At 38.7% G+C, this 13,429-nt stretch overlaps 1 protein-coding gene across 1 annotated transcript in view; it reads left to right on the top strand.

The window, feature by feature from the left end:
- Positions 1-4,398: 4,398 nt before the first annotated feature.
- Positions 4,399-13,429, top strand: part of UMODL1 (uromodulin like 1) — a 44,230-nt gene continuing 35,199 nt past the window's right edge. The window contains exons 1-2 of the mRNA XM_070943493.1: positions 4,399-4,498; positions 12,596-12,838. Coding sequence (XP_070799594.1) covers positions 4,399-4,498; positions 12,596-12,838 — 343 coding nt within the window. The remainder of the gene's footprint in view (positions 4,499-12,595; positions 12,839-13,429) is intronic.

Raw genomic sequence — 13,429 nt, 5'->3', positions numbered from 1 at the left:
CTGTAAATCTAATAAATTAAAAAAAGAAAACTACAGAATTCAAAGAAATCTTCTATGCAAAGATAAGTGTCATGAAAGACAAAGAAAATAACTATCCCCATAAAAAGTAAAACCAAACTGATAATATAGCAGCCTATTCACTGAATTAGAGCTAGACATATTGGAAACTAAAAGATACATGGTATCTAAAAATGTCCCTAAGAACAACGTTCTTAATTAAATGTAGAAAAATGTTCATTCCACAGAAAGCCTTCCATTCAAAATTATTTACATTCCTTCAGGTTTTCCATTTGTTAATACATATTTTATAGGGATGTGAAAAAGTTCTTGGGAGAGATGGGCCATAAGATCTAAAATGCGAGTTTTGCTAATCTTTTTAATGGAGAAAATTGCTCATATGTGCTCATATGTGCTCTAGATTAGCAGCCAGGTGGATAAAACCTGATGAGATAAAGCTTTTGCTGTTATCTGGACCTTTTTGGGGCTGTGGAACCCAAGCTAACCCTTTCCTTATGGTTAGTTATAGCATATAAGGAGAAAGCAAGGAGATGGGTTCAGGCAGCAGACAAAAGGGGAAAGTGCCAGCAGCCTCAATAGAGGCACTGCCCTTCTCAAGGGACCTGCTTCGGTTTCATTATTAGCAGATAGGTGAGCACAGTGCAGAACAAGATCACCATGCAATAAATACTAAGAAGATTAACAAGTACTGTGCTATACCTAATGTCCTCAATGGGAAGGTGACAGGATTAGAACTGTGGAAGAAATGGTTCATTTAAATCTTTGGCAAACAAAATTCACTGAAACTCCTTTGATTGCTTTCAAGAATGATTCATGGTAGGACAGGGTGAAGAAAGTATGGCCACCTTCTATAGGCACTAAAGTTTGCAGGTGTTTTTTTTTTAAATAAATTTTATTTTTTCAAGTTATAATCAACACAAGACAAAAACATTGTTTATTCATACAAACAAAAACCATACATTCCCCTCCCTCCCTCCCCCATTCATAACACTAAACATAAAAAAAACATGTCTATCCCGGCAGATATTGTTCCTGCCCTCATTAGTAAATAATTAAGTTTGTAGGTGTTTTTAGAGTGTCATCCATAGTATTTGGGCCTGCCCAGTAAATGTTGTTTACTGGGGGTAATGAACATTTTGTAGCAGTTTTGCTGTTTCCTGAATGGGTCCAGTTAGTAGTTGTGAGAGGAGGGAGAGGTATGGCCTGCATGTTTTCCATTATTGTGTGCTCTAAATTTGGTTCTCGCCCCCAAACTTGTTTAACAATCATATAAAACCAATGGGAAAGATCATCCAATGTAAGATACCATCAGCATGAATATTTGTTAAAAGATACAAAAGATAAACTGAAAGAAACAATGAAAGATTAAAGACAAACTAACAAAAATCTGAACCAAGAAATACGGTACTAATGGGAGAAAAAGGAGCCCCCCTTTTAAAAAAAGAAACCACACAAATGAAGTAGAAATACCAAAGCATAAGATATAAATTATTGGTATTGTGCATCCCTATGGAGAGCAACTTCATAGTTTGGAGATTCTCTTAACACACGACCCTGAAGATGGAAGCTATGACCAGTAGGGCCTGTGCCCAAATTCAATTGTGCATCCTGTACAATAGGGGGCACTAATGATTTGTTCATGTCATTTCACATGTAGCTTACTATAATTTTCACAGGATTGCCTTTGAAGACCATCCAGAAACTTCAAATAATACAAATTGCAGAGCCCCATCTGCTTATGAGACAGACCCGTTACTGGCTTGTAACTAAACAATTTTGCTAGAAGAGTTGCTCTAGCTTGTGGTTTGCTTCTGAAGGCAGTTATGAATGGCTTAGGGCAAGTAACTAGGGAGTCTACAAGATCTCATATTCCAAACTGATTCTACTCACCGAGCCTGAGTGAACAGAGAGTGCCTACTGAAGCTTCCACCTACCAAGAAGTAAGGCAGCCAAGACATTCTCTTTGACAGTTCTCAGCTTTGCCCCCTGAGATAAGAGTAGCTCCCATCCTCATTGCCTTCCAGATGTTGGCTGTTCTGGAAGGCCCTGATGACTTGGGGAGTAGTTATTAATGACTGTTGTACAATATAAAGTTAAAAATGATGTAACATAATGTAATATAGTTTCAGATTATTGGGTTTTATGGATCCTATTGAATTGGCTCTTTGTTGCCTTTTGAAGAATCTTCTAAAAATGGAAGGAACTCCATGAATTGATAAATATATAAATAATAACATGTCCTTGAATTTTTAAACAAATGCAAGACATAGCAAGTGATTCAGGGGCGTTCCATAAATCTACATAAATTATAGTTCATTTGAAAAAGACATCTTTAATTTTGTTTTTGTAAGAATTGTTTATGTAATGTATTTTAACCGAAAGCAGGAAGCTAGAAACAATAAACAATTTAATAAGGTGCTGTGGGAGTTTCTCAGGATAAGGCTTATTAGAGCCTTAAGTGATCAGAAGACAATTCAAAAGATTTCACTATATCGGTTATGTGCATTTTGCCAAAACAGAAAAGGAGTGTCCATCTCAAAAAATTGTGACAGAAGTCATATATTTGCTCATGAGTTTGAGTATGCAGGTACATAGGTAAGTTGATGATAGATATAGAAAAAAGAGACACAAACCCACATGAACACAGACAATCTGCAACACCACACCATCAGATGTATTGTGAATCTACTAAGTTTGCCCTCCAAATGTTATCTTTTGATGGGGAATTTCTTTGCACTCCAGTCTTATATTTAAATCAGAGTAGAAAGTAGCCAAGTATTATCCTCTGTAAAATGGGACAATGGTTGTTCTCATATTTACAGAAGTTCATATGTATTCAGCATAACACTTGAGAGATCCAAGATACTTTCTCTTCCTTTCTTTTTTTTACAGTTCAGCTTATTTTTATCTCCACCAACCTAATCACTGAATATATTAACATATTTGAAAAATAGATATATAGATACTGTTTTCCAAAACCTGTTTTGAATTCCCAGTGGAATACTCTCGATGTGTTTCCATGGCACTGGTGCATGATTCACCATGGTTACCATAGCAATAAAATGCACAGTATCCTCTAGGGATATGAAAAACTATTTTTAATGCAGCCAATATGATTCCTTTAAAGATTTATTTTATCTCTTAATTAAAATTATTTTACAAGGCTGAATTTGTATATGTATCCAGAACTGAGAATGGAAACAAAAGAAAAACAGAAAATTTTATTAATTTGTCCTGCGTGTTATTAGATTAACAAGAAAAATTGAAGGATTAATAATATCAAGTCAAAACTATCTGTAACTGAAATGCAAAACTTCTTTTAAATGTTGTCAGGTGTTCCTTAGATGTTGATTTTCTACTTAGTTCCTTATATTGTATACTTTTATAATCATGGGAAAGACAGCAGAGAGGAAGTGCCTGATAAAATATGTGATCCCCAAAAACCTTTCTCAAAAATACAGTCCCAAGTGGAAAATATTTGCATAGATTTGAAAGACCTAAAGCTACTGAGATCATGACCACACAAAATATACAATACCAGCAGAACAAACTCATTCCTTAAGGCTACAATCCTAGGGAGAAAGTGCCACTCAGCACAGAGGAACTAACCTCTTTCAAATAAAATTATTCTGTTAGTAGTTTTTGATCAGAAGTACTCCTTAAAACTGTACTATATTAACTGCACTACATGTCGACACAACTTTCATATTTTTAATTTTAATCTTGGCCTTTCACTTGTTCAATGTTTTATTTCTTTCCTCTCCTGCTTAGTTCTGTCTAGACTTTCCCCCAGTTTATGAGTCCCCTCTCATAAGGGGAAGGAAATGGCACTGCTATCCTCCAGTCCAGTAAACCAATATTAGTGTAATGTAGGGATAAAGATGTGGGACTTGGAGAGACCCCAGTTTACACATATTGCTTGCAGAGTGAATGTGAGCCCTGACTTCTTCAGCCTAACATGTCATCATAGATTACTGTTATGCAGATAAATTAAAACCCCAATTTCCACTACTTTTAAGTTTTCAGAGAAAATGCAGTGATTTAATTTACTAAGCCATCGTTTCATCGTTTGGTTCTCTCCCAAAAACATTTTCTTGTTTTTAAGTTCATGGAAGAGTGTTTTCATCAGATTGTTATTCTGTACATGAGTGTAACAGGTTGCTGAGGACCAGGATGGGTAATTTAGATGCAGGCAGTCCCTTGGGAAAGCATTAACAAACCCATGCAAGCAAGATACTGGCTGAATTCTCTCTTTGTTCCAGGACCAATGTATACCTGTATACAAAGAAGAAAAGCAGTGAATCTTTTCCTTTATATCCTAATAACTCTATGTAATACTACCAGCTCTTTTGTTTTCAGAGGACGAAGACAAATTAAAAAATGATGAGGGACTCCTTTATTTTATTGGCTAAAGTCTTGGTAACGTTTGTTTTCATCATGTGTATCACTTCAGCAGAGAGCGCAAGCAACACTTTTACAGGTGAGTCACCATGCTACAGTTCTAAATGCTACTACAGTAGTTTCATTTCAGGGATAATTTTAATTTAGAACCATAGATTTTGCTTGTCATATAATGCAGCTGGTCATTCATCCTGAGAACCCAATGCTAATCATGGATTTAATATTTCAAACACTTTGATGTCAAGGACTATACTTTCAGAATAATATTTTGTAAAAGAGATGTGAATATCTTTTTTCTCACATTCTTTTCCTTCTTCTCTAAACTTAGTGAGACTTTGTTTCAACTAAATTTGTATAGAATTTTTAGGTGAACTATGTAAATCTTGGAGAAGATTGTCTTAGTGCTGCTGAAACTTCTGTATATATCATTTAGGAATCCCCATTTTTTTGAGCTGGGGACATATTTAGAGTTTTGAGAGCATGTTATAGGTATTCTCACAAAATGGCTGCCAAGATGACTATTCCAATTACTAATCACCAGTTTAACCAAAGTCAAACTGCTGAGCTTACTCTCAGCTATCTCTTTTAGCCCTCCAATGACCATTTGACATCTGTTTTTGTTTTGTTTTGTTTTGTTTGCTGGGTTGGTAGACACACTTTCAAACCAGGCATTAAACTGTACTTCCTTTACTTATGTCTTGTTAATTGTGTATGTATAAACCAAAGAAATACATTTTTAAAGACAGTATCTCTTGTTAATTTTCATTTTCTGAGATTGGCTGGAATATAGCCAGGGCCTAAAAATATTCTTGGAATAAAGATCATGCTTGAGATCGATGTTTTGCTTTGAAGCATGCTAGCATCCCATTTAATCTATTTTAAGTTAAAAGAACCTAACAAACAAAATTAGGGTGCCTATAAGTTGTCAAAGGATGTTAAAGGACATATCTCCTGATACATGAGAACCCTGTTTGGAATACTTTGCCTGTACAGTTTGTAGTTCTGAGTCTTCTTAGCACATTCTCATTTCACAGAACTGCCTGAGACAGCAGAATGAACAAAGCAATTCTGGTGGAGTGTCTTATTTTAAGAATTTTTTTTTTGAAAAAAATGCATTTTCTTTTCCTCCAATACTTGCATTGCCTCATTTGTTGTAAATTTATCTTCCCCAAATATTAACATTGCAGGAGATAAACATTTCAGCCTCTCTTCCTAATTTGTTATATCAAGACAGGTGAAAAGAGGCTAAGAGATAGGGAGTTGTAGTTCTTTATTTTCAACTTTAAAAGATTCTTCTTACTGGATGGTTTAATTTAATTTAATTTAATTTAATTTAATTTAATTTAATTTAATTTAATTTCCAATTTATATACCGCCCTTCTCCCTGAGGACTCAGGGCGGTGTACAGCCAAGATAAAAAAACATAGAATACAAATATTAAAACATTTAAAAATATATATAAATTTTGGCCCGAAAGTTAAGAATCACAAACTAATTAAAAGAATTTAAAAATTTCTTCTTAAGCCAACCCGGCTTGCTGAAAAAGATGGGTTTTCAGGGAACGACGGAAGGCATTGAGGTCATGGATTCTTCTTATCTCCGGGGGCAACTGATTCCAGAGGGTGGGAGCCCCCACAGAGAAGGCCCTCCCCCTGGGGGTCACCAGCCTACATTGATTGGCTGATGGCACCCTGAGGAGGCCCTCTCTGTGGGAGCGCACAGGACGATGGGAGGTCGTTGGTAGCAGCAGGCGGTCTCGAAGATAGCTAGGCCCTATGCCATGGAGCGCTTTAAAGGTGATAACCAACACCTTTTTTTTTTAATAAAAAAGTTTTTATTTTCTGATCAAACAAGTATACAATATAAACAATCATTCATACTATCATCAGAAAAAAAGAAAAAAAAATCAATTTGGTAAACTCAATCTTCAACCCCTCCTCACCACCCCCCACCCCCGACTTCCCAGAACAAAAACAGGGCATAGATTTCACCAAACATTCGCTAAAATAAACTAGCTAACTGCAAGATTTAATAACTCCCAAGACCCCTTAACTCCCCTTTTACAATTTCATCAACCTCCCTTTATATAAACACAACGTAACATGTAATCCAATAACTCTAAGAATTTTAAAACCATTAACAAATCTTAAACATTCAAACCTAAAAACATTTTTCCCCCTCCTATTTTTCTCAAAGTTCAGATATTTTGAAATCTCATAACAAAAAATAAACCTTAGATATTCACTAATTAAATTTCTACATTTTTATAATTAACCATTAGTACATTAACTAGAAAACCAAAAAAGATTAATCAACCATTAATACATCATATTTAAAAAAATCAATATTCAACTTTATACTTTTTCCCCCTCAGTAGTTATAACACCTAAAACATAATCAATTTAAACCATGAATAGAACAACTGCAAAGCCAAAAAAAAAAAAAATTAATCTTCCATTCTTGGTTTCTTATTTTGAAATCTCATAACAAAAAATAAACCTTAGATATTCACTAATTAAATTTCTACATTTTTTAAGTTTCTAAATTTCCCCCTTCATTATTCCTCCCTCCAATTTTTAAAATTTAAAAGATAATCAACAACATAATTAACCATTAATACATAAACTAAAAAACCAAAAAGGATTAATCAACCATTAGTACATCATATTTAAAAATCAATATTTAACTTTATACTTTTCCCCCCTCAGTAGTTATAATACCTACAACATAATCATTTTTAACCATGAGTAGAACAACTACAAAGCCAAAAGAAAAGGTTAATCTTCCATTCTTGCTTTCTTTTTATATTTTTTCCAATCTTTCTGCATCCCTCCTACTTCTATTTTGAGGAGGTTTTTCATTTTAATTTGAGGTTGATATAACTGCAAAAATTGTCCCCTTTTTAAAAAAGTTTCCTCTGATTTAGAGCCCCCAAATCGCCTCTTCATGCTTATATAAATCAGTTCATTCCTTCGTCTGTAAAACCAAAGTTTGTCAAGAGTTTGTGAAGAAAAGTTCAATTGTTTCTTTTCTATTAAATGTATAGATGCCACTGACAAGTCTCCTTCATCTTCTGAAACTTCGAAAGTCTGGTCATTTACTACTTTTTTCCAAACCAAGTCATAATTTTGAAGGATTCTATCAATTTTTCCGAAAAGAGCAGAGAGTAAGCTCGAAAATTCTTGAGAAAATTCTTCCACCCTCTCTGCTGCAATATCTCCTAAGTTGTCATCATGCTCCGTAGTTGTTTTGATTTCCTCAGTCATTTCTGTTGTTATCCCTTTAAGAATTGCTATTTGGTTACTTATAGCTGCAGTATGATTATTCATGGCTTCTTTTATAAATTCTGTAAGTTCTGCATCAAAATCCTTACAACTCTGTAAATCAGACAACTGTTTCGTTTCTGACACCTCCAAATAGCATCCAGCTCTTTCAAGATCTCCTTTCTTAGAAGCCATTTTATTTTAAAGAAATTTTCTTTCTTCCCACAACCATAAAATCATAAAGTCAGAGCCATCCTTTTGAGCAGCATTCAGCAATTTCTTTATAAACAATCTTTTCCCAAACAGCTCTTCAAAATCTATTCCAGCAACTTAAAGCCAGTCTCTGAGCACGAGTCTATTAGCAAAAACTTTTTCTAACTTTCCCTTTTAAAATCGCAACAAAGAAACGCCATCTTAACTTCCAGCTCAGAAAATCCAATTAGAGACATTGTATCCCCGGAGTTAAGTGTTATACTTGCAAAAAGCTTGTCCTCCTGCTTCTGTTCCGCCTGCTTTTTTGAAATCATTTAATCTTCTGTTTGACAGCAGAAATTGGACGCAACACCTAGCTCTGTAAAAAAAAACAGAGTCCCCCCGGATCCAGAGCTTCAGTGGGCTGAACGGGGAGCTCTCACCCTCCTAACCCCTGGAATTAATCCAGGGGGATAACCAACACCTTGAAGCGCACCCGGAAGACCACCGGGAGTCAGTGCAGCTCGCGCAGGAGTGGTGTTACATGGGAGCGCCATGTTGCTCCCATCACTACCCGCGCTGCTGCATTCTGGACCAGCTGGAGCCTCCGGGTGCTCTTCAAGGGGAGCCCCATGTAGAGAGCATTGCAGTAGTCAAGGCGAGAGGTGACGAGGGCGTGAGTGACTGTGCACAAGGAATCCCGATCAAGAAAGGGCCGCAACTGGCGAATCAGGCGAACCTGATAAAAGGTCCCCCTGGTAACAGCCGTCAGATGTTCCTCCAAAGACAGCTGCCTATCCAGGAAGACTCCCAGATTGCGAGCCCTTTCAGTGGGGGCCAAAGACTCGCCCCCAATAGTCAGTGATGGAGTCAACTGACTATATCGGGATGCCAGGAGCCACAGCCACTCAGTCTTGGAAGGGTTGAGCTTGAGCCTGTTCCTCCCCATCCAGATCCGCACAGCCTCCAGGCACTGGGACATCACTTCAAGGGCATCGTTGGGGTGGCCTGGGGTGGAGATGTACAGCTGGGTGTCATCAGCGTACTGGTGGTATCTCACCCCAAAGCCACGGATGATCTCACCCAGCGGCTTCACATAAATGTTGAACAGAAGGGGCAAGAGGACCGATCCCTGTGGCACTCCACAAATGAGAGGCCTCAAGGTTGATCTCTGCCCCCCTGCCAACACAAACTGCGACTGGTCGGAGAGAAAGGAGGAGAACCACCGCAACACAGTGCCTCCCACCCCCAACTCTTCCAGCCGGTGCAGCATGATACCATGGTCGATGGTATCAAAAGCCGCTGAGAGATCTAATAGGACCAGAACAGAGGAATAACCCCTGTCCCGAGCCCTCCAGAGATCATCCACCAACACGACCAATGCCGTTTCCGTGCTGTGCCCAGACCTGAAACCCGACTGGAACGGATCTAGATAGGATGTTTCCTCCAGGAATTGCGGAAACCGTTGCGCGACCACACTCTCAACAACCTTCGCAATGAAGCGAAGGTTGGAGACAGGACGATAGTTAGCCAATATTGCTGGATCCAGGGATGGCTTCTTGAGGAGAGGCCTCACCACCGCCTCTTTCAGGGCAGCGGGGAAGTGACCCTCACTCAAGGAAGCATTAATGACGCCCTGGAGCCAGCCTCGTGTAACCTCCTGGGAAGCCAGTACCAACCAGGAGGGACACGGGTCCAGTAAACATGTGGCCGCACTAAGTCTCCCCAAAATCCTGTCCACATCATCGGGAGTCACAGCATCAAACTCCTCCCAGATAACATTCTCAAGACTGTTCCTCGTCACCCTGCCCTGATCTACCCAGTCAGAGTCCAACCCCCCCCCGGATCTGAGCGATTTTGTCGTACAGGTATTGTCCGAAATCCTCCGCCCTGCCTTCTAAGGGATCTTCCCGCACTCCCAGATGGAGCAGGGCGCGGGTCACCCTAAACAGGGCGGCCGGACGATTCCCTGATGACGCAATAGAGGTGGAAAAGTAGTTAGACTTTGCTGTCTTTATCGCCACTAGGTAGGCCTTAATATGCGACCTTACCAGTGTTCGATCAGATTCAGCGAGACTGGCCCTCCAACCGCTCTCCAGGCATCTTTTCCGGCGCTTCATTTCCCTCAGCTCCTCAGTAAACCAAGGAGCCGCACGGGATCGGCATCGGGTCAGAGGCCGCAAAGGCACAACTCGGTCCAAGGCCCCACCAGCCGCCCGATCCCAGGCGGCTACCAGGTCCTTGGCCGAGTCATGTGCTAGATCCTCAGGAAATGGCCCAAGCTCCGTCTGGAACCTATCAGGATCCATCAGGCGCCTGGGGCGGATCCATCTAATTGGATCCGCCTTCCTGTGGCAAGGGGTCGTGGTTCAAAGATCTAGGCGAAGGAGTGAGTGGTCAGTCCATGACAAGGGTTCCATGTCTATATCCCCTATAACAAGACCACTCAACCACTGGCCAGAGACAAAAATCAAATCCAGAGTGTGACCTCCCCTGTGAGTAGGGCCATGAACTAACTGGGTCAGGTCCATGGCCGTCATGGAAGCCATGAACTCCCGAGCCACCTCAGACGTTTCACCGACGGATGGCAAGTTGAAATCACCCATGACTAAAAGCCTTGGTGTATCTACTGCCACCGTGGCTATCACGTCGAGTAGCTCAGGTAGGGCTGTTGCCACGCGGCAGGGAGCCAGGTACGTAAGCAACAAGCCCATCTGAACCCCACGGCCCCACCTCACAAGGAGGGACTCACATCCGGCTATCTGAGGCACAGTGGTCTCCCTCGGACCCAGATCCTCGTTAATAATAACCGCCACCCCCCTCCCCTCCCCTGGGCCCTCGGCTGATGGAATGCTCTGAAGCCTGGTGGGCACATTTCAACCAGAGGGACGCCACCCTCCGGGCCCAACCAGGTCTCCGTAATACGTTTGGCAGTGATAAGTTTTCTCCACTGTTTTTTCTCCATTAATAACTTTGTAAAAGGGACTGTCTGATGAAATCCAAATTATTGCAATAATCATTGAGGTTATATTTTATAATTATTTTGTTGAATCAATTACCAGTATTTGGATTGCATTTGATTTTACTTCCTCAAATTACTTTCATGGATTCATATTATGGATCTGATTATTTAATATATTCATCACTATTTTGGATGGGACTACTATGTATGAGGACTGGAGAATTCACCTTTCTTAAAAACATCCTTTGATTCCCTGATTTTTAAACAACAATCTTCTAACTCTCTCAGTCATCTCACCTCATAGGATTGTTGTTGTGGGGAAACAGGAGGAGGAAGGTGTGTTGGATATGTTTGCCACCTCGAGTTATCTCTAAAAATAATAAAGGTGGAATACCAATAAATAAATAAATAGGCTTTATTATAGCAATGAAGAAAGATAAGCAGTCTACAGCCACAATATATTGTATACTGTATATGTAGTATATTACAAAAGTAATTTAACCATAGTTTTTCATTGTTTAAATTAAGAAAAATCTTAAAACTGTTACTTGAGCAATACAATTTGCCACCAATTAATATAGTGTCAATATTTTAAAGCCATAATATTTGCCTGGAGTATCAATGTCATAACAAAATATAAGCTGTAAAATTATAATTAGCCAATAATTATAAACCTTGTAAATATCCAATAAATTTCCAGTAATTGCAGTGGAAAATTCAGCTCATAATTGAAAGACATTCGCACCACATGCACCCATATCAAAGCACATTTTAAATTAGCTTAATGGCAAGCTAAGTCTTGTAACTAAGAGCTATACAGCTGAAAATGCTAATTTGTAAACAAATTTTGCTTAGCAATTCTGCCCAGGGGAACAGTAGTTTTCTGAGAGCTGGGCCCTAACCTCTAAACTGTATCTTTTGTGCTTGGTTTTGTTGCTGAATCCTAATTGATGCCAGCAGGACTTTAGACGGCAATTATTGTTAACTTTGATATTTATTCAGAAGTATAAGGTTTTAGGAACAGATAGCATTTGCACTGAAGCAAATTTGTTTTGTGAATGGCTTGAACAATGTGGCCTCCAATCAAAATAGACAGAATATCAGAGTATCAGTAGTAAACAACAGGTAATAATAGAGAAGCCTAAATGATTTAACATGAAATTTTAGGAGTACTAGACATGCCAGCATCAAGAAGAATATGCCACAGAACTCTTTCACATGTATGAAAGTCATCCCGAAGTTTCTCAATTGTGTGGGGGGGAAAATCTTGATCAAATTATCTGCTTCAGGAGATTACCATGTTCTGCTTAATGACTGGGTCAGTTCTGGATTGGCCTGCTCCATTCCTGAATGTTCTAAGTAGATTTTGGACAGTCTCTTCTAACATTTGTCATTTGTTGATCAAACATGATCTTGCGTTCTTCCTTCTGGACCTTCAGACCATACTCAAAATCATTAAAATATTGACTGAAAGATTACATGCTATCAAACCAATGTCAGCTCTACCACTGAATGACTCTGTACCTAATATGGACTTTCTGTTCTTTTAGTGGTGTATACCGTTTACCACTGCAACTGCATCCTACCACCATTCTCTTTTCCTTCCTTTTCTTTTTCAGCATTGTGAATCTACAAGGATAACAAAATCTTATGTTAACAACTTGAACAACATTCAGTTGTTTCCAAGTAGTTTGGTGGAAAGGTACCTTCTATATCACTAATTCCATTCTAATAGATCATTCTGCTTTCTTTATTTTAGAGAAAAATCTCTCTTTGCTTGGTTACCATTTATGCAATTATTCTGTGATAAAAAATGTGACCAAAACAGTTGCATATCAAAAATCATATGAGAAACAAACACCATGTGGAGGATGGATTCCTTGGAGAATGTGCACCACAACTTATTACAAAGAAGAGTATCATCCTATTATGGTCCAAGAAGCTGTGAATGTGACAGATTGTTGTGCTGGGTATGAACAAGTGGGTCTATATTGTTCTTTACGTAAGTATGAAACAATGAAAAGACTACGGCCTATGAATTGCAGAACCAATAATATATTTAATTACAGTATAGGGTCAGCAAGTTAGGTCACTTGCAAATGTCGGATGACTTCTAGATAGCAGCAAATAAACTGACTTTTGTGTATTTATAATCTAGTGTTTATTCTTTTCTTTTTTTCTATAAAGCAGATTTAGTAAATATGGCCCATATACAACTATAGCTGGCTGGCTGGCTGGTTGGCTGGCTGGTGTATTAATTGATTGATTGATTGATTGATTGATTTGATTTGATTTGATTTGATTTGATTTCTATAGCTGCCCACCTCAACAAATGATATATATTTTGGGTATTGAAATATAGGAAAAGTGTTTTTGGCTTACATACTTTTCTCTTTAATCACATACTTTTTAGAGAGCCAGTTTGGTGTACTGGTTAAAGCTCGAGGCTAGAAACCAGGAGACTGAGTTCTAGTCCTCCCATAGGCATGAAAAACCAGCTGAGTGACTTTGGGCTATTTTCGCTCTCTCAGCCCAACTCACCTCACGGGTTTGTTGTGTGGAAAATAGGAGGAGGAAGGAGTATTAAATTGGT

This window comes from Pituophis catenifer, unplaced genomic scaffold (assembly GCF_029215685.1).
Source record: "Pituophis catenifer annectens isolate HBS135680 unplaced genomic scaffold, rPitCat1.0.hap2 SCAF_4, whole genome shotgun sequence".
Classification (NCBI taxonomy): Eukaryota; Metazoa; Chordata; class Lepidosauria; order Squamata; family Colubridae; genus Pituophis; species Pituophis catenifer.
The sequence above is the reverse complement of the archived record's forward strand: the minus strand, read 5'-3'. Positions and strand labels throughout refer to the sequence as shown.